General features: G+C 40.5%; 1 protein-coding gene across 1 annotated transcript in view; it reads right to left on the reverse strand.

The window, feature by feature from the left end:
• Positions 1–22,538, reverse strand: part of LOC122793402 (alcohol dehydrogenase class-3-like) — a 48,662-nt gene that overhangs the window by 23,313 nt on the left and 2,811 nt on the right. The window contains exons 3-7 of the mRNA XM_044061377.1: positions 21,020–21,200; positions 16,822–16,909; positions 12,175–12,397; positions 11,362–11,622; positions 9,430–9,562 (exon numbers count right to left, since the gene is read on the reverse strand). Coding sequence (XP_043917312.1) covers positions 9,430–9,562; positions 11,362–11,622; positions 12,175–12,397; positions 16,822–16,909; positions 21,020–21,200 — 886 coding nt within the window. The remainder of the gene's footprint in view (positions 1–9,429; positions 9,563–11,361; positions 11,623–12,174; positions 12,398–16,821; positions 16,910–21,019; positions 21,201–22,538) is intronic.

Below are 22,538 nucleotides of genomic sequence, written 5' to 3' on the forward strand. Positions count from 1 at the left end.
AGTGTTATGGCTCCCAATTACACCCAATAGTCTTGAAAGGCCTTTAAATTGTCCAAAATTGCCATCATACCAGTAAGTTCTCATAAGATCTCATTTAAAAGTCTTCATTTGAGAGACATTGCTGGGTTTGTTCCTGAACTCTGGAAAAAAGCCAGTGCAAATTACAGGAGACCACCAGGTCTTTAGTGCACTGCACTGTGTGCCAAAACCAGACAGTTAAAATTCAAAAATTCCCTTAAAACCCAGACAGAAATATTCACTTGCTTGGCAAGACCCCCCAGTCAAGTCATAGCCAGTTAGATACCTCCATTGGTCACCCTGAAGAGGATCCACATTTTACAGAACACACGTGGAGGATTTCAATTATCCCACCATCAACTGGGAAACCTATCCTAGTCCAAAAGTTCCTTGACATAGTTTTGAATTCAAATGCCCTGGAGCAAACTTCCCATACCCCAGATCTGGTCCTCACCAACATGACAGACTGGCAACTGCTGCAACTCTTGCACCCTTGTTAGTTAAAACGGACCACTAATAAGTCACCTTCAAAGTGACCAGACCAGAACTCAAAGGGTAAAATCAGACTAAACTTTAAGGCAAACTATACCCACAGGTAGTGAAGGTATAATGCATTCTCCAAGAGTCACCCTGAGCTGAAAGTGGCAACTATACAAAAGCTTACAAACTATACACTTAGTGGTTTGTACAAAGTCTACAATACCAGAGAGAATCAAAGCCAGAGTCCCAAGACCCAACAGTGAAAAGCACCCTCAGCCTTCACAGGCAAGAACTTACAAATCCTCCAATAGCTCATTTGAGAAACCTGCACAGCTTCTATGAGAAACCTAGCAAAGGATAACCATAAGGCCTTTTATGGTCATGTATAACCTAAAGGGTAGGACCAAGTATGTGCAGAACTGGTGGCCAATGGTATCAGACTCCAGAGATGGTGAACCTGCTAGCAGATAGGAGATTTGTCTCACTTAAATGCTCCCACAACTATGCTCCCACAACTCTCCCCCCCTTACATATTTAAAGAGCAGGTCCTCAAAGCCATAACCCAGGCAACAACTGCCTCAATGGGACCACATGACATCTCAGCTGTCTAAAAACAAGACAGCTAGCATCACCTGAAATTACCCTTTTCAATCAGCCTGACAGGCTTTGGTCCTGCAGAATGGAGAACAGCTACAATTATTCCCCTCCACAAAGGTGGCCTAGCAACAGACCTGGGGAATTAGATCCACAAGTCTGACCAGCCTCATCTGTAAGGCAACGGAATGCATTATGGACCTCAAAGACACAAGTGACCTCCAAACCCTGAGATCCTACCAAACTCTGCTTTGTGCCAGTTAAAAGAAATCCTCCACCCAAGTATGACCAAGGCCATCAAGGAGGGTAAATCTGTGCATGCAATATACTTTGCCTTGGCAAAGGCTTTCACAGTTCCATTCAAGCATTTTACTGAAACTTATTGAAAGGAAACCCTTTCTTGTAAATGGGTTATGAACTGGCTCACAAACCAGACACTATCAAATTGGGTGACAACCAGACCAGTTAGCAACAAGGTAATTGCTGGGCTCCCTACTGTTTGGTATGTACAAAAGTTAAAAGTATAAACTGAAGGGTTGTGGCTGAACAAGTTAGCCAGCAAAGTAGGTGCAAGCAAGTATACTCCAGGATGGTTATGACTGACCAACGACTGGCTTTAGTCAAACTGAAGAAATGCATCATTCCCTTTTGTCACATGTCCCTAATACCTCACATACCCATGGAGTGGTAAGGGACCTAGGATCACAGGTTGACCACAACCTTAACTTCAACCAACACATGTACCACTAAGAAAAGCTTTCCATGTAGCTCACTTGGAAAGTATAGGCATACCCTATAATCCCCCTATACATGGCACTTATCCAGCCCATAAGAGAATACCCCATATGGTTTGTACTGTACCAAGCACCTACAGCAAGACCTCAAGAGTTCTCCAACAAAGCAAGGGCCTCCAGCATGTGCCCTACTTGTGATTACCAAATTCAGTCAATATACTCCATATTGTAGAGACTTTAGGGGAGACTTGCTTGGCCTACAGAGCAACTCAAGACCCAATCCTAATAAATTTGCTGCATATCCACAAATTATGTCTAGGTCTACCCATTCCAGGGAATTAAATGTGGCCTGTGACGTGAATCTGCCCCTCTAGCATTTTCCATTACTCCCAGTGACTGCTAGGTCTTTGCAACAGTACCAATTCATGTGAAAGAGCACCTCTGACAGTATTCAAGAGGAACCTGAGTGGATGGGGCACCATAAATCTTACTGGGGATAACACCCATTAAGCCTCCTGGACATGGGCAGTCCAGGAAATACAATCTTGGATATTTACTAGTACCTTTACAGTATGACATTGGGTTGAAACAAATTAGGCTTTACCCCCAAACTCCTAGGATCATTAGATTTAGGCCATCAACCCAGATTACCTTCTGGGAAAGGTTTTTGCTACTATAAAACCAGGTGCTGGCGATAAATTGACTGAAATGACAGCTAGTTAAGGCAGCTGAAGCACATTACCAAGGGTTTAGGTCAGGGTTCATTTCTAAACCCCCATCTTTATGGCATTCCCTGCCCCATTTCCAGAAATCCGGGTCAAATTTGCCCAACATCCCAAAAGGTAGGGACATTTATAACCAATTTAACCAGTAAGACTACAGGAGCACATTGCCACCATTAATCAGTTTTTTTAATTGTCATTTTAGGCTAAATTCTTCCTATGCTCAAATTTAGTTCAGAGCTATTCTGTTTATCCCAAGATAGTAAGTTCAAAGCAAACTGGTCAGCTGTTACTCCATGTAGCAAATATCCCTGATATCCAGCAGTGAAAGGCCAGACATACTGTAGTGTTGTAGCCACCAGTACACCAATGGGACTGGAATGAGTTCAGAAAGTAAAAATCAGGGATTTTAAAATTTAGGCTTTTGTAGTTTTCAAAATGTCCTTTGGGGGAGGTGACCAGTGTTGATTTGCTATAGTGGTTACCATTGTATCACTCTGGGAGCTGGAAACATGTTACTGTTCCAATCAAGACAATGCTTTGCAGAGCAGGGATGTTGTTGGAATATACAGCTTTAAATGTAAGGGAAGTGTATACATTCAAAGTCTTAAGAGGCTCAAATTGACATACAACTTTTCTGAACTGGAATAAAGACATCTGTGCCAATACTCTGCAGTCAAGCAGAAAGTCAGCTTTTTCAGTCAAAAGTACAAACCTCAGTTAGCCATGAAATGTTACAGGCAAAGCATATAAAATTCAGTAGGTAAAATGTATGCAAGTGGCATTAGTACATGTTAAAGTACTAAAACTTGAAGGTTGAGGGGCAAAACTAAGGACCTAGATGCTTAAGTTTGAGACAATACTACAGATTATACAACCTCTTGTTTTTAAAAGAATTTGCCAGTGGCAAAAGCCTGCCTCTAGACTGAAATTACTGCATGGAGTGCCATTCAAGCCAATCTTTTCTGGCATTAGAAAGCAAGTGTAATTGCAAGTGTACAACCTTCTAGCATGAGAATATATAAAAAGTTTGCATGAAACTGAACAGCTTGAATGCTTGGAGTGCTCACTTCAATGCAAGTTTGGTCCCCACTAGAGTAGTGCCATTCAAGCCAATCTTTTCTGGCATTAGAAAGCAAGTGTAATTGCAAGTGTACAACCTTCTAGCATGAGAATATATAAAAAGTTTGCATGAAACTGAACAGCTAGAATGCTTGGAGTGCTCACTTCAATGCAAGTTTGGTCCCCACTAGAGTAGACCAGTACATTATCTTCATAGTTTCTTGCTAAACATACAGTTCAGCTCAGCCACACCACTCAGTAGCAGTGGGAAGCTAGTAATGGGGGGGGGGGTTCCAAGTAAAGGGTAGCCTACTCCAGAAACCAGGTACCCTTTGGATTAGGTAGCCATCTAGTCTTGGTAAGTTTAGGTCATCATGGACATTTACTTGGAATTCCTAAAAATAGAAGTGGTAGAGTGATGGGTCATTTTTAGCTCAGAAAACCAAGCATTGTCCTTTGTGTTTTTGCAATAACTTAGAATGACAAGACTTGAGTAAGGGTACTGAACAGAGATTTTGTTGAGGAAAGCTAGTTTAGGTGCATGCTAATGTATGGATGTGCCTAATGTGAATAAAGTGGGACTAGGCTATACATCTTAAGACATACCCAACTGTTGCCTCATTTTTGGACTGCAACTCAATTTGTGGTTTTCTGGCAAATCAGTGAGGACTGAAATCACTAAATGCCACATTTCATAATTGCATCCTTCTGAAAACACATGCCAATATTTGTCCTAATATTGTTCCAAGTTTAAACATTCTTAAGTGTATTTTTGGGAGTTTGTCCCTCATTTTAGGCTTTATCCAGATTTTTTGCACCAAGCTGAGGTATGCTTTAAGATGCCACAAAGGATAAGCTGTGCAAAGTGAAAGAAATGGACGTGGTTATGTTCAGGGGAGATTAGAGTGGAATGGTATTTATATGGCAAGTAGTGATGCTATATCAGAGCAAACTATGCTGCCACCAAGTGCAGTTATGTAGACATTAAAGATTCAAGGGGGTATAACTGCATTGTTTTCCAACATGTCATGCATGCCAGTTCTGAACTATAGAACTAGCTGAATAGTAAGGGGTAGCATGCTCATTTTACATTTTAACAAAGCACCATCTTCATTGTCAGGTATGGTGTTCAGTTGCATGCAACATTCTTGATCAAATCTGGCCTTTACCCTAGATGCAAAATGCTAAGGTTTACTGAGAAATCAGGACAAATTAAAAACTGAAGTCAAATAAAGCCTCAGGCATGAATGGGATACGCTACTGTTCTACAAAATTATTTCAGTCTGACAATTTAGATAAGGTCACAAGTTTCAGGACACAGGGTATATGCCAGCTATGTATTAGCAGTTAATACCAGTGTCAGAACTCTGAATGGTCAGTTTTTGATTAATGTGAAGCTCTATTTTTACAAGCTAAAGCTGGAACTCAGGGTTTAAGGAAATAGTCAATTATGTACATAAAGCTTGGAAATGAATTTTGTTTAAATTCCAAATTATGAATTCTAGAAAATAAAATCAAATTCCTGACAATTGCACAATAGCTTTAACACTAATATTCAAGCATTAGAGAACACTGCATTTGATGTCTGAGTGACCTCTTATTCAGATACTTTACTGTTCTATCAGGTGCACAAAGGAAAAATAAGATTCACAGTTCAGCCAACATTCTGAATTCAGAATTTATGTCTGCTTACATTTTCAAAATTACACTGCCCCTCAACATTTCCATGGAGGAAATTTTCTGCATATTGGATGGCAGTGGTGTAGGTTAGCATAGTCACCTCAGCAAAACATTCTCCAGTTCAGAGTGCCTTGTGTGGAGTCTGCATGTCCTGCACAGGTTTTTGCAGAATGTCCAGCCGTTTGCTTTTTTGGTCCGTTTCTCATACAATTTGAGCTCACTTTCTAGAAAATCTGCAAGGAACTACTCCAATGAGTTAGACTTCACAACCTTCAGAAATTGAACACAAGACCTTTTATTCTAGCAACTTTCCAAGTTAAGCAATATTTAGAAGGTCCCCCTTTTGTCCAGATTTTTAGTGCAAACTTTGAGCTAATCTCCCTGCATTCTCATGAGTTTCCTCCCACATCCCAAAAACATGTCTGGAGTCTCTCCCGGCCCTCCACTAAAAATGGGCTCTGTCCCAGTAAACTATTAAAGTTAGTAAATTCAATGAATTTACTGTTGGTGACAATAGGTATATGGATACTTTGTAACTAATATACATTACCAAAGGGAAATTACTTACAGTAGTGGTATTTATGACAGTCAAATTACTAGTTTACAAACTGGTGTCCACTTACTAGTCGACCCTGGTCAGAGTTCAGTAAGCAAAGTCTTAAGGTTGGTCAACTACAGTGTAAAGAGTACTTATTCATAAAGTTGGATGAATAAGTACTTATTTACACTGTAGTAGACCAACCTTAAGAATTTGCTTACTGAACTCTGACCAGGGTAGACTAGCGAGTGGACACCAGTTTGTAAACTAGTAATTGACTGTCATAAAAAATACCACTACTGTAAGCAATTTCCCTTTGGTAATATATTGGTTAGTTACAAAGTATCCATTATCTATCGTCACCAACAGTAAATTAAAGTGGGGCGGCCACAGTGGTTAGCATGGTTGCCTTACAGCAAGAGGTTCTCTGGTTTGATCCTCGGCTGGGGTGCCTTCTGTGCAGAGTCTGCATGTCCTCCCTGTGGTTGCGTGGGTTTCCTCCGGGTGCTCCAGTTCCGGGTGCTCCAGTTTCCTCCCACATCCCAAAGACATGCTGCAGGTGGATTGGACACTAAATTTGCCCTAGGTGTGAGTGCATGTGTGTGCCTTCTGTGGAAGGTTGAGTCAGGCTGGCAACTACACTGTAAAACTCCACTGCCAATCATGAGCGGACAGGTGATCTGCTGTGGCAACCTCTAACCAGGAAAAGCCCAAAGATTCATAAAGTTGAAAGATGCACTCTACCTAAATTGGAATCTTCCTCTCAAGTACCCCAGTCAAGTTAAGATCTATTTTTAGAATAGAGACAAATCAGAACATTCACTGCAACAACCAGCTCCCCCACCCCATTATGCAGGCCTTGGCAGAAGTCACTTCCACTTAAGTCACAAGTTCAGCCGAGTTGTCAAGTGATCACAGGAACCACAAGCCATAACAACCTCTTGAAGCAAGAAATCTGGACAAAGCCATAATGTGACAAAGGTCCAAGAATGGGGACAATTAATCTTGCAGCTTTAGAAAGTTGCTGTTCTATTTTTCAGAAGGGTATAAGTCAAACTAAAATCATTTTCCAACTCCTATCTTTAATTTGCAATTTGCCAGAAAATTTTAACAAACCAAAAATGAGGCACAAATCTGGACAGGCTGCAAAAATCTGTACAGCTGAGGTATGCCATAAGCAGTCTTAGGCAGACTTAATTCAGGTTTACCCTTGAGTACTCCCCCCCCCCTTATTACCCAAAGCGAATAGGGGTCATGCATATTCCTGGTGTAAAGGTTAGTTATCCTCCACAGATGCTAATCTACAATAGGTCCAACACTTGTCAATGCATCACTTGCTAATTTTACAGGACATTTCTAAACTTCAAAATGCAACTAAAAAGGTTTTAAACAAAAGCTTACCACATTTTCCTCAAGTGGCCCAAGTGTATCATGAGTACAAACAGCCATGTCATATTGTGCAATATTTTCCTTGCATGTAGTTCTTTACAGAACTACAAGGACTTTAATGTTGGGCATTTCCACTTTGATACAAGTTTTTTTAACCAGCATTTGTCTAATCACAAATTCTGTCAGAGGATGTAAAAAGAGTCCTCTAGTTCAGCATTATATTCAGAACCCTTTCCTCTGGAACTAATCTTGCAGAGATGGCAGTGTTTTGAGAGGTATTTTGCCCATGTTAGACTGAAGTTGCATCACAAATTAATTTTGCTTGTCCATACTTCTACCTCTGTCCAGATTTACACCCCATGTTTGGTCTGTTACTAAAGTTTGTGGTCCTGGAAAGCAGAGATTAGAGTGGACTTCATATCCTTCAGAAAATGCATGTTAAAATCTTAATTTTAAAAGTTGCCCCCTTAGTTTTGGCTGTCCAGATTTCTTACACCAAGTTGGGATGTATGCAGTAGCATTTATATCCAAGTTTACACCACTTCATACATCTTAAGCCAGCGGTAGTAAATGGAAGATTCTAAATATTTCAGAAAGGTATTCAAGTCCAACTGAAGCTCGACTGAAACAGCACCCTGTTGTAACTAGGTAGCTGTCCTACATGTGTCCATGTCAAAGCCCAGTTCCAAGGGCTATAGTAGTCAAAGAGTTCCTTCTCTTGCCACAGGGACCAGCAGCCACTGCATACATCTGTGCAGATTTTCGGTCTGTACCCCAGTGTTTTTCCAGCAAAGGAACCAAAGTCCATGACTAGTTTCAGACATATCCTTCAGAAAAACAGAAGTGCAATTAAAAATCCCATCCCCATTTTTGCAGCATCCCCCTCAATTTTTGGTTTTGTCCAGATTAAGAGGTTGAGGTATAGCTATTTGTACTATGCAACAATGCATAGAAAATACCTTCTCAAGCCATGTTTCAATACTGCAAAGGTTAGAGTGATCAAAAGCTAGTGTGGTTCATTAAGTGAATGAGCAGTAAGAGTTTATAATACTCAACCTTTTGAATTTAGTATAGAAGCTGCTGTTAAAGGGATAATTAGGGTATATACACAAATTACATAATTGCAGGAATCAGGTGTCAGAAAGGATTAAGAAACATTCACAATGGGAGGATACATGTATAGCTCCCAAATACAGACTAGAAGATTTAGGATCTTTGCATAGATATTTCTATACTCCAGACTCAATTCTTATGTCTATTGCAAATAGAGATGTGAAGGCAAAAAGGTAATTGTGAAATGGATCCCTGCAGACTGTCAGAAATACTAAGCATAGTTTTGCAACTAAAAATTGAGCTGTGATACAGAATTGCCTAGACGCAAATTACAGAAAACATGGGAATTGCAGGAGCAGTACATGCAAAAATATTTTCGAATAATGAAGTTTATAGAGGCAGTCAAGAATTGAATGAGCTTTGCAATGTCTTATGAATGTAAGTGATTTATGTTTGCAAATGAGGCATCAGTCTGCCTACAGCAGAAGCGATAATTCAAAGATTACAGCTAAAATGCAAAGATATAGTACAATAGAGATGCAACAAATAGTTTGGAGGGGGCAGCTAGGGGCCTAGAAATCAAAACTGGCCAAGTTATCACTTGAAATACAAGTGTCTTATTATAAAAGTTGCAGAAACCGCAATCCCTTAACCTGCACCACCAACTCAACATTTCAAAAATGTAATTATAACTTTGAAACCAATCATGGCAATCAAGTCATTAAGCTCAACCATTACTACTACAGAACAAACATTTCTATTAACATAGCTACACTTAACCATTACTAATGCAGAACAAAGCTACACTTAACCATTACTAATGCAGAACAAACATTTCTATTAACATACCTACACTTGACCATTACTACTACAGAACAAACATTTCTATTGACATACCTACACTTAACCATTACTACTACAGAACAAACATTTCTATTAACATACCTACACGTTTGCATTTTGTGAGGTTCTTTCCCACCCAGTCATTTCCATCCTCTAGAAGCAACCATGACATCAAAACATGTCACATACATATCCATTATGGATTGGGCAGCACACATTCAAACCTAGAGGTTTTACCTTTCTATTATGCAAGGTATAGTAAAGCTGCTAGAACAAGTATAGCTCAGAAAGGGTTACTCTATTGTCAAGTCCTTACCTCCAAAATAGCTTCCTGTCAGTACACGGCCCAGTACCATATGGAATGGATGGACAGAAATGGTTCCTGATGTAGCCACTCCAACAATTACACAAGTTCCACCTCCAATACGGCAAGACTCCAGTGCAGATTTCTTAAAAATAAAGCAGTTTAGTGTACACTAAAATCAGGAAACATTGACACTTCAAACTCAAATTTTAAATCTTGTTGAAAATACCAAGTACTGCACACTAGGGCAAAAATAAGGCCAAGTGCTATAGGTTTAATTATACCTGATAAGTTTGCAAATTAGCTTGTGGACTATTCTATGGCAAGATAGATCTGTACACAATGGAAGACAGAAGATACAGGCAAGCAAGTCTGCAGTCAATAGTAAACTCAAGGGATTTGTAGACTTGCAGACTGCCATGGAATGAGTAGTGAGCTCTGCAGGCTAAAGCAAAGTAGGTACTATATTCCACAAGTATACTGTGTTGAGAACAGCAAACTGGTTCCATTCACTATGGTGTTAGCAAGCCAAATGTCATCTAATACTGTGTCCAATTCCCTTGATACAAGATTCAAAACTGAAAGGAGGGAATCCAGCCATGTACCTACAGTCATGTACCAACCCCCCAGTTAGAGAAGAGATGGGGAAGATAGTGGGCCAAATGGCTCCAGATTAGGTCTGTAGAAGAGCAAACCTTGCAGATATGAAGTACAATCACATCTTAATAGGGATGCTGGGAACTGTACAAATGCAGACAGGTTGGAGTTGCATTAGGTTGCTCTAATTAGAGCAACCTAATGCAACTGCCCATGCTTTGTCGTTTAGCTGTAGTGCAGGTTTGTCCCACCCCCATAAAACAGGAACACCTTAAAGGTAAATCTTCATTTGGAGGAGGCACTGTGGACCCCTCCCATTTTTCTGCTGAGAAAGTTTACATGACCAGCTCAAGTACATTACACTGCTACAAAGAAACTGGGTTTTCAGGAGCTAGCAGAATGTAAAGGATAAAATCCTGTACCATGAGCCAAGGAGTTCAAATCCATGGCAAACAGTGGTACTAGGCAGTTGAAGTCAGTGCTGTTGGGATAATTAACACATTCAAGGGATAATGCTCTACAGATGGTAACAGTGCATCTTGTCTACAGCATAGAAGCTCCTCACTGCAGAATTTGAGGTACAAAGTATTCCATGTTGTATAGTTGTATAGCAGAATAGTACTCTGAACGCTATGCTCATATTAACTTCTGCAGGCAAGCAGTATACATCCTTACTGGTCACATCACATGGTAAACTGGATTGCAGATTGGGCCCACATCTAGATGTATTACCCTTAGCTGCACTCATCCAGATTTACTTTGGCCCCCTACAGGTGAAAAACATTATGCCAATGTTAAAACATACTGATACTACATTAGTTAATCAGTTCTAAGGTGCATTCTAAAGGACAGCCACATTTAACATTCCATTTTCCAGATCAGGCAGTGTTCACATTCAAAGTCTCTCCCTTTAGTTTACCTGAGTGTGGAAGCACCTGAGTGTGGAAGCTACACAGCTTGATATTTTCAGAATGTGCCCCTTGGTTTAATTCAGCCCCCCTTATTGTACTACTGTGGAGCGAATCATTCCTGCTGTACTGCCCTAGAGAGCATTTACCCCATCAGTCTTAAAAAAAAATAGACAAGTTCATATTTCCTGAAGGAAACCCTATAGGGGTTAATTTTCCAGTTTACATATTGTATCCCAAGTACTGGCATAATTAGTGTGCCACTACTATCTGCTTAATCTAGTCACATAGCAATGAGTATGCAGAATCAGTTTAGTCTACCTTCTAGAAACCCTAGATAAGGAGATCTGACATTTAAATTCCTAATTTTTGGCATCCATGTCAGTGAAAGTTCACCTTGTAGTAAATGCATCATATTTGAGCATTAAAAGCTACTTACCATAAGGCTCACATTTCCAACACATTCAAAGGCATAATCCACTCCTCCATCTGTCATTTCTAGGAGCACTTCTTGAATGGGCTTCTCATGAAGTTTGGGGTTGATGCACTCTGCAACACCAAAACCTTTAGCCTTTTCAAACTTTTCTTCATTGATGTCAATGCCAATGATTCGTGAGGCACCAGCTGCCTTACATCCCATAACCACTGCAAGGCCAACTCCTCCCAGTCCAAACACGACACATGTTGCACCTTCCGTCACCTTAAATAGAAAAAGGAATCTAATACACAAATGTTGGGAAGCATCCTTTAGCAATGTTACAAATACTTCCTATTAGATCCCACAGAGCCCAAATTTAGATACGATTATGGTCAGCACAGCAATACACTACCCATTCAGTACATCTACATGGCATGAAGCTTGCTGCTTGCAAAGATAAGCAGATTGAGTAGACAGCCCAGGTATGGAGCAGCTAACTGTTGTAAGAATTTGTTTTAGCCTGTGAACCTGAACAGATTTTCGTTTGGAGGCCCTGGATCATTAAAAATCAGGTTAGCACATGTTCCATTTCACCTTGTGCAGACTTGCCATCATGTATTCACCAGAAATGGCAGAAGCCACTTTATGGAGCCCTTGGTTTCTATGTACCCCATGCCCATGGGGATGGGAATTTACTTGAAAGGGAAATACAAATGCCAGTATAGAACCAAGCTAGCCAGTTAAGATTCCTAAACAATGGACCTGCCCGAGAAGGTCTGGGAGTATTCCTAGAAAATCAAAGTTCAAAGTGAAATCAAGGTGACAATAGCTTACCTTTGCGGATTTCAGTGCAGCACCATAACCAGTGGAGAACCCACAGCCTATTAGGCACACTTTGTCCAGAGCTGCAGCACTATCAATCTTAGCAACCGAGAAGTCCGACACCACAGTGTACTCTGAGAAGGTGCTGGTCCCCATGAAGTGGTAGAGCTGCTGTCCTTTGCAGGTGAATCTACTGGTCTTGTCAGTCATTAGGCCAATGGTTTGATTAGTTTCACTATTCAAGAAGTGAAAGTACACATTAACAAGAATCTTTCCCCATGTAGAAAAGAACCATATTTACATGCATGGCAAATACTCTATCCATACTCCATTTATAGAGTGATGAAAATGCTCATGTCCCAGCCCAGCCCCCCCATGTTAAATTCATGCAAGAATGCTCAATACAGTTCAGATGTGGCCAAACATTTTTTAGATTGTATATATGCAACAGCACAAATTCTGGGACTCCTGGATTCCAGGTACAGAGGGTTACTTACCTACAGAAAGTAGTTCTGAAAAGGTCAAACAAATTCAGTTTTTGTGGCACCTATTCTGAAACTGGTATTTTTGCGCATGATAGCATATCTACATCTGTCATGGAGAAAGTCCCTTAGCAAAGGGTTTGTTTTTCTTAGAAGAGAAAATACAGCCTCCAGCATAAGGCAGAAAACATCTAAAATCAACCTTATATGCTCACTCAGCACCCAGCAGTGTTCTAGCCTTGTCACACTGGATCTAAAATAGTTCAGATAGCCCAGTCCCAGCTTTTGCCTGGGTCACCACTCAGAAGGTAGCTTTTACTATTGCTGGTTATGCCTGGACAGAATCCCAAGTGATAATCTGGAGCCAGTAGCTACTACTCAGTGCCTTTTTGCCCAAGGAGAGTGGAAAGAGTACACTGTTGCCCCCAATAACCAGTCTGTTTTCTAAAAAGCCTCATGCAGTGCAAGACGCTAGCTTTTCACCCCCCATCTCACCCTCACAAACCCTGAAAAGCTCAAGGTCTGTTTTACAGAAGGACTGCCTCTGCCATTAAGTACAGAATTTTGGGAAGTACACCTCCCATTTGTTACATCCTTCTGCTAATCATTCCTCCAGCCTGGTTTCCATCTACAGGTCCCTCCATCCAATCCAAATTGGGAGAGCATGGGTCTAACCCATCTCTCCCCCTTTTTAAAGGCTGTCCAGTGTTAAACTTGCCTGGTTTTTAAACATCCACTCTCCAGCCATTATGGTTTCTAGGAATCCTAAAGCCAATAGATTTTCTGGCTCTAGCATTGAAGTGTTATTGTATAAAAGATGCAGCTCAGTCTGTTGGCATCCTGGGCAAACCCCCCTCATGGATCCCTTCCTAGACAAGAATTGGTCAGAGTGGAAGGCAGGCTCCAGCTATAGAAAATTAATGGAGCTCATCTTTCCTACAGGGAGGCCTTTTGGAAACAGTAGCATTCGGACATTTCTACTTCAATGGAAATTAGTTTCAAATCAAATGGCTTCCAATTGCTTTCAACTTTAGAGGAATCCCAATTATCTGTGCATGTTCAACCACACTCTAAGATGAAGGACCTGCTACCATTGCTCTATATACCCATACCATTGAGAGAAGCAATTCATGAGCTTTAGCTTTTTCCTCATCCTTCTCTATAGTCCATTTGAAACTCACATTTGTATCACTGTAGATAGGATGGAGATGCTAAAGTCATGGCCCTTCAGAATTAAAGAATCCAGTTAAATGGTCTGCATCACTACTGCCATTGACAGTTTGCCATTACAAATTATCTGCTGGCAGCCACTGTTTAACAGTGGCACAGAGCATGTGGTGGGTTGGCCACTAAATGTGGCTATCCAGACATTTTTGGTCCCAAACCACCTTTATGCCTATTCTATTAGTGCATGGACTGCTATCCAAGACATTTTAAATAATTTAGGCACTTACTATCTGAAAAGTAAAAGGATTTGGAGAACTAGGAAGCAAGTCAGAAGCTTGTTATTCTTGCATTAACTCACCACCTTGAGATCCCTCATCCAGTCAACTGTACAGACTCAGTGAACACCTTAAAAAGTTTTATCTGCTGTAGTTTACCTAGTGTTTGAAAAGGGACATTTAATACTAGATTTCCTAGCTTAAGGAGCCACCTACTTCCCACTTGGCTTAAGACTGAAGTTGGTCTATCATTCCAAATGTACTGAAGAGACTGCCACCAGTACTTTATTCTAACATGGGATGCATCCTCGAATCTGTCAATACCTTAATACTGCAATACATTCCTATTTTAGGACATTGAATAGCCTACATTAGGAATATAGTCTGAGGGAGAGTTTGAGCTCATTAGTGCAATGCATTGCAAGTAGACAGCTTCATTTAAAATGAGTGAAATGAAAAATACTGTTTGCTGCTGGAATTCCAGTCAGCTTTACTTGGTCTTCAAATTACTGTAGTGCCAAATGCAATATCTGCTGTTGTAACCAGCCACCAATGACATTTCTTCCATCTCTAATACTGTGCACATTTCTACTTTTACACCAATGCAACTCAAGCAAGGGTGTCAGTAGTGTTATTTGAATCATATTGTTGCTTGGACTTGCCCCCTTCATAACACTACCCTGGTTTAGATAATACCCTTTAGAACCACAGATGGCAGGATGGCCAAACTGTGCAAGGCAACTGACTCCCATGACTTATGGGAATTCTGATCCAGATGGAGATGGGGTTCAAATCCTACTTCTGGGAGATAATTTGGGAGGTTGGCATAATAGTTAAAGTGGCTACCTTATGGCAAAGGTAAAGCTTCTCATTCTCATCTGGGGTAATTGGCTACACTTACAATTGCCTTCAAGGGCAGTTAGCCTAGTACTGATCTATGAACATAACACTGAAGTATCAGTTTTTTTAAACTAGCACCAGCAATATGCATATGCAAGTGATACACTGATGGTTCAAACTTAATGTACAAAGTTACAAGTACGCATATCCAAGCAGCTCAAGTCCACATGCAGACAGCTAATGGAATTAGATTTCCAACAGAATGGACAAGTTAGCAATATAGCAATCTGTCTTTTCCTGGCTCCTTACTCTGGACACAGGCAGTCATATCATGCAGAGTGTTTACCAAGGTCTCCACCTTCCTACGAAGGAGGAACAGGTAGAGGTTAGACATTCAGGCCAGGTAGTAGGGTCACACTGCAGCCTTGCTAACTCCTATCAGGAATTTCATAACTGCATCATCCTGTCTAAGGGTGTAAGCACTATGCCCAAGTCTTACAGGATCCATTTTGCTCTGCCATTTCAGGATTAGGGACCTTCTGTGGAGCTGCATGGCCATTCTCATTGGATAGAGTTCAGATATGGCATCGCCAAGTCTGAACTCTTCAGAGATGAGGACTGTTCCAGCCCATCAGTCTTTAGCAGCTAGTTATCCCTCATCTGTGCCAGAGCAAAGCTCATCCACAAAGTTCAAAACAAAGCCTTGTCTCAAGACCAGGGCTTCACATATTTACAGGCACATCAGGTTGAAAGTCTCAAACACTGCAGGTCCAAAGAAAATGCATTACTCTGCCCCTTTCATGGGCAGAAGTTATTTAGCTAGAAGGGTGGAGGAAACCTGCACATTCTGCAATACTAGCAAGCTCACATTTTTGTAATTTATTGGAATGTACAGCTCTTGCTTGCATTACAAAAAGGCTTATAATGGCTCCATGATTTATACCCCATGTGCCGATCTGCATGTCTTGTAGGAAGACATTCTAGAAACCATTTTTCTCTGTTTGGAGGTAAAGGCATGCCCTAGGAAGATCAGTGTCAGATCTTCACCTAGTACAGTTGCGTTTCCGACCCAAAAGGCTTGGTTAACCTTTCATTTAACAGTTCTAATAGTCTGACTAGTAGTCATGCTTGCTCAAGCACAAAAGGCAGACAAGTTGTATATGCTGGGGATTCTTGCTCAAGTCAGGGACAAAGCCAAAAGTGTAGTGGAAGACTAAAGGCAAAGTGTAGCCAAATTGTGAGCATTTATTACACAAATAACCTTGAAACAGGCTTTACATCACCATACAGTTTTTGGCATTATTAAAAGTTCTAACATGTGGAATTAAGCACTATTCCTCTTAGGACAGTCTGGGACAGAGCAAATATTAATGCAATAGAGTTCTAAGGGTGTATGAAGTTACTGAAGCAGCCAAGTGTTTGCTTTGAAGCTATATTTCAATGGGTGCATGCACAAGGGATTTGTACACCACCTCAAGTTGGTTACAAGTCAAACTTTTATTCAAGCAAAGTTACTCTTCCAAGTAGTGCTGGGCTCCACAATGGAGAGTTTTACCCTTTGCTTCAACAGGGAAAAACTATACCATCTTTTACCAAAGGTCAAATGACCCAAATTCATTTTAATGAAAGTTAGCATTATGCAGCAAGTACTTTATACAAATTGCCTGTCCCCTGATCCATATTTTACTACAGCCACAATTAAGGATAGCAGAGGTATGTACAACCCTCATTGTACCCCAGGTGGATCTAGTCCTACTAAATGAAGTAAACGTGTCATTTTATCCCTAAAGGCCTTTGAGCAGGATGGAGTTGTCCTGAATGTTAAGACATGGTTAAATGCGACATGGTTAAATGCATCAGCAGAAACAAGCTGTTCAGTCGAATGTCCAACATACCTGAGCTTTGTGCACATGTTACTGTCTGGATTTAAACAGAACTTGCATTCACCACACTGTGGCAACCAGAGGGGAATAACAGCATCACCTGAGAAAAACAGAATAGATATACATTTAAATTCTTTATATACAAGTTACAGGCTTTATGTCAACTATGCTGTTGCCCTATTGAGCAGGGGTCTTGTAATGTAGACAAATCCAAAGTTTACAGGCATTTTATCAAGCTCTATATGTACAGCCTTAATAGCAGACTATAGTAACAAGCAAAGCATCCATACCACTTACCTTTCTCCACAGCCATTTGTGGAGACTTCTTTTATAGACAGGTTGCATATTGGAGTGGAGATGTGGATCAAGTTGGTCTCAGAATTGGGGTTTAGTAAGTTTGACAAGATCAGAGGATTCAAGTCAATTTAATGGCAGACCTTATTCTTAGGCTGTGGCTTTTTGACTAGAATTTTCTAGAGGGCAAAACTAATATTTAAAGTGTCCCTATTTTGAGGACTTTCACCCCCCCCCCCCACCTTATAGCTTTGCCCAGATTTCTTGTAAAGAGAGGAAAGTCTATACCTGCAAAATTTTATCAAGATGTATTGTCTTTATGATAGCTGTCCAGCTAAAACTCACTTTCTGTAGTCAATTTACTTAACATATGGCACAAAGGATTGCTGAACAGGTGACAATACTACAATTCAGTGTTTTATCCTTTACACAAAGGGTTTTAAAAAAGTGTACTTGTATATGTCTATCGCATTTCAACTCAGTTAGCAAGCCAGTGTCTTCACCTCTAGTCCCACTTTAAAGGGCCACTAGTCTACCCAGCCCTTATGGCAACTGACATTTGTGCCATTTTAAAACTCTCAGATCCCAGTTACTGAAAGCCCTACCCTCCACATCTTGTAAAGTGCTTACCTTGAAGCAAAGACTGTCCTACAATTTAGTCTTATAGGTGCCAGGTTGAATTTAAAATATAAAGGAGTAGACAAGAGTGCAAATTCTCCACTTCATTGAATTAGTCATCTAACCAATGTCATCCACACAAGTCCTAAACTATTAGGCTGCAAGGAATGTAAAGTGGACACTAAGTTCAGTTTTTGATAAGAGTCCCTCTTTTGAGTACCCATTTGAGTACCCATTTGATGTACTCAAGTAAAATCCTAAAAGGCACATAATTCTATTAACTTTTAGAATGCAATGGAGACCCCTCTAGCCTGGCTCAGTGCTAACCACAGCAGAACCCAGACTGAGCTCAGTTTTGTTCAGATACTAGACTATAGTAGGTAAAAGGAAACAAGAGTATTGATATTCTAATATGCTGATACCATGAGCAGCTTTAAGGGTTAGATATTCCCATTCAGAACAGTTTTAGGTTTAAGAAAACTGAATACTTTAAGGCAAACTTACCACCTACAGAATATTTATTTTCATAAAGTGCCACTTGTAGCAATTATCCTGTCAGGGGATGGTGGCCTTCAATTACTTGCACTAGGGACAGTGCCATCATACAAGGCACATCAAATTAAATATTTCACATCATAGTTGAAGGGAGGGGAACAGAATTCTTTGCTCTGGTGGCATCTTAAGCCTTAGAGATTGTTGTTGCATTTAGAAACTCACTAACAGCATGAAGAAAGTGTCCAATTCAAACCAGTTTAAGTTGGGGCCGAATGTTTGCAGAGAACATTCTGTAAAGTTAAGACTAATGGAAACTGTTCTTACATGCAACATCCCTGTGTTGTGTCCATGTCCCAGGTTTAATCTTTCCATCCCAAATTACATTTATGGCTACAAGATTTTACTGTATAGACTAACCATTCCAATTGGCTGTAATGGGTAGTGGCTTTTATATCCATGCAAGTGAGAGCACAAACTTAAAGTCTGCCTTGAAGCTCTCCCATCTGGCAAGATGGACTTGTCCCCATGTCCAAGTCTGACTACTGCAGCTTATGCATTTACTTAACAGAATGCAGAGAGACAGCCTAATCCCCACTATAGCAGCAAGTCTCCCTACATTCATTAAAATGGCCCATTTCTATACCCTAGAAGGCTAAAAACAGGATCCCTTGCTTACCACCTCCAGTACCGTTAACATGGCCCATTTCTATACCATAGAAGGCTAAAAAACAGGATCCCTTGCTTACCTCCAGTACCAACTTACTGAATGATCTGGGTGCTGTCAAGATCAGCCTCCTTACTTGAGCCAATAGGGGTTAACAGGAATACCTTTGTGTTACTACATGCAATAGACTTAAGGGAGGTGAAAGAAAACGTACATTTTAAAGATGGAAGCAGAATAGGCCTGTCCATTAACATACAGCCAAAGCTGTGCAAACTACAGCCCAAGTGAGGCATGCATTGCATGAGCAGTAGTCTTTAATGGGAGAAATCCTGGCAAATTACAACTTTTACATGAAAGCATATACTATGTGGACACTGCTGTGTAGTCATTTCTCCTTGTCCCCCTTCATAAACTAAAATCAAAAAGTTAGCAGGAAGTCATTTTAAGGGGATTTTGTTTTATGGCTACCATCATCTCCAAGCACCTTCTTAGAAAATGTTGCTTGAGTAGCCACTACAAGCTCAAACATTGTGGCTAAATTTGGCCTAATTTCACAATTATGAGGCACCTACCTGGAAGTGGCCTCCCCTAGGCACATTGCTTTGACAATTTGAGAAAGCTGTCACCTTATGTCAAGTATTCCAGATAATTTTGCAACTGCTGACAGTATTTTAGGCTGGCTGCATGGTTTCATTTCATTGCCATTGTCTAGCAGAAATTAGACTTTTGCAAAGGACACCTGTCAGTGTATACAAGTGCATCCAGGCTCTGTACAATTAGATCATTTGGATACAATCATTTACACATTCTAGTTTTTGGCTCTGTGCTCCCAAGGTAAAGGAGCATTGGATACTTTGCTTATATTGCCATTCCCACTCATTACAGGCAGTTTCTATCCTTGCTCATAGTTCAAATCATGACATGGTGAAATGGTGTTCAGAGAAGTAGTGTTTTGATCAGAATCCAGAGGACTTGTTGGGCAGCTTGGGATAGTTGTGCCCTGAATGGTCTAGCTTTTTTGGTGTGGAGTAGCATTTGAGTTTATACCTATAGTAAAGGTTTAGAGCCAAACCCTGCATGGTTAGGAGTACACCTTCAAAGATGTCCAGCTAGATTACTTTGATAAAGATTATCCTTCTCAGGACTGATGCCAAACTCTGTACAATCCCCACACACCTACTCTATTCTCATATGTGAATTGGAGTTTGGTGAAGTCAAAACACTACAAAGTGCAATTATCTTAATACAAGTATGTTGCAGTGCAATTCTCCTGCTTGATGCACTATATAGCTGTTTTTGAGCAGTGAAGTTGTCCTGCAGCACATCTATTCATTGCGCCAGTTAAAACTGCAATATTTTTAGGACTGCGAGGACACTAATTTCTGTAAAAGTGCACAGACCCACCCCCCAAAGTTCAGTTTCCAGATTAGTTTACACATTTGCCTGTGAGACTCCTTATCCTGTTGGGTCAGACATTCCAAGAAGCAATATGCATGTTAAAATGCCCCTTCCTGTAGGTATTACCAGCTGTGGAAGTGCCCATGGGCATCTTCCCAAGATGCTCACTTTTCAGCATAGAAGAGCTTACATGCACAGTACACATCTGGGGATAAAAACCTAAAGATTCCCATCATCCTGGGTGAAGCAGCTATACTCCCTGCTCAAAGATCCAGTTATCCTGTTCAATGACTGGAAACAGGCTTTAGCCAGCAACTCTGCTCACTACAGCCTCTGCTGCTGCATCCATCCTTGGTTCACTTCCTCTACACTGCCATTTCTAGGGGAATAACCATAATAATCCACTCAGTGGACTAGAGGCTACAGTTATTGATTCACTGAAACCAATGTCAAACCTACACAACTTTCTTTTGAGAATCTTTGCCAACCGACTGCCACTTTGCTACTTTAAAAAAGTGAAACTTTCTGGAAGTGGCACTTTTACCTTTTGGAGATGGTATACCTACATAATCTCACCCCTGTAGTACTACACATTTGGAATCCCCCACCCACACTTCCTCATCCAAGTAGTAACAGCATGCACACAAGACAAATAAAGATGGTACCTCCAGCAGCTTCGAGTTAGTTGCATGTAATTTATGTGCTTTGAGTATTTAAATGCTACTAAAAAAAGTAGCATACCTGGTTTAACATTAGTTACACCTTCACCAATGCTTTCCACAATTCCTGCTCCTTCATGGCCCAGGATCATTGGGAAGGTCCCCAGATTCACACCAGGTAGAGACATGCTGTCTTTGTCTGCAGGTTCAGCGGTACAATGTAGTCCATGGGCATCAGTGTGGCAAACTCCAGTGGCTACAATCTGCAGAACAGCAAGTGTTTTACAAATGGAATACAATTAGTTTTCACTTATTTGGCAAAACAAGTATATCTGCTATCTTAAGGATATTTGCAATCCTACAAAGTCGATTCTTGGTACACTTAAACTCATTGCTTTCAAGTGACGCCTCCAGTTGCCATCTGCAGTTGACACTAACAGGCACACAGGCATTAGAAGTAATGCTTGTTCATATTTACATCAATTCCAAAACCATGCTATGTACAAGGTTTTAAAAGACAGACCGTCTTAAAGCTTACACAATAGAAAACCCAACTGCATTAATATTTGACCTCTGTCTAGTGCAGGTAAATGTATACAAACATTATAACTCGCATTTTAAGAGTTTAGAAATCAGAAAATTAAAGGCCTCAAAAGCTCTCAGCTAGATGAATAAAATGCTGACTATGTAACCTGAGTGATTGCCGAGATACTGCTACAAATTATAAATCAGTAAACTGGAACCATTATATTTGTAAAATTCAGACCTAGAACTTAAATACTACCACTATAAAAGTTTATGCTGAAGTGTTTACCATTTATACTTCATAACCCATATGGTTCCAGGTATACATTTGTTTGAAATGTATAGACAAAGGCTTAGGCTCCACCCATTGGAAGTTAATGCAAACCAACTCCATTGGAGTGAAATACAACTTTCTCTCTGGGCAGTCTAAGGTGGCAAGCCCAAGAAGTTTTACACCTGAGCCCAAAGTTTTACACCCGAGCCCAAAAGGCAGTCTGGTACCCAGACAAGTTGTTACTGCTCCAAGAAAGTCAGTGGATCATGGAGTACAATTTTAAGTTATTCTATTGTGGAAACAGGAACAAAGTCCTACATCTCAGACATTCCAAATGCTACTGGAGCAGTATCACAAATCTAGCAGCATAGATGTGTATACCCTGTATATAAAAGGCACATTTGGAAATTAACTCCTGCAAGTCTAATTTTATCTGTAGGATCAAAACCACTGACTAACATTGAACCATGATCAGTTATGTCAGCTTTGTGACAACAGCATAAAAATACATCTTGATAAACAAATTATTTTGCCTTCTCCCCTTAGATACAGATGGCAGCTAACGTATCATACGGACCTGTGTCAACAACTCCAAAATTCAGACATTGTGCAGTACACTTTGTAGGCCATCTTCCATCCAACACCCAGCTATGGGTGTACTACCAAGTTATTACTCTGGCAGGATAGTCCTTTCCTCAAAATGGAGGATCTTAAGAGTTGCCAGTCATTTGCTTCAGTGCAGTCCTGGGGAGATTAGCAATGGCAACTGCTCTGAAAGTTCATTGCATAAATTTCCACTAGA

Source organism: Protopterus annectens, chromosome 2.part0 (assembly GCF_019279795.1).
Source record: "Protopterus annectens isolate FY-2018-M chromosome 2.part0, PAN1.0, whole genome shotgun sequence".
Classification (NCBI taxonomy): Eukaryota; Metazoa; Chordata; order Ceratodontiformes; family Protopteridae; genus Protopterus; species Protopterus annectens.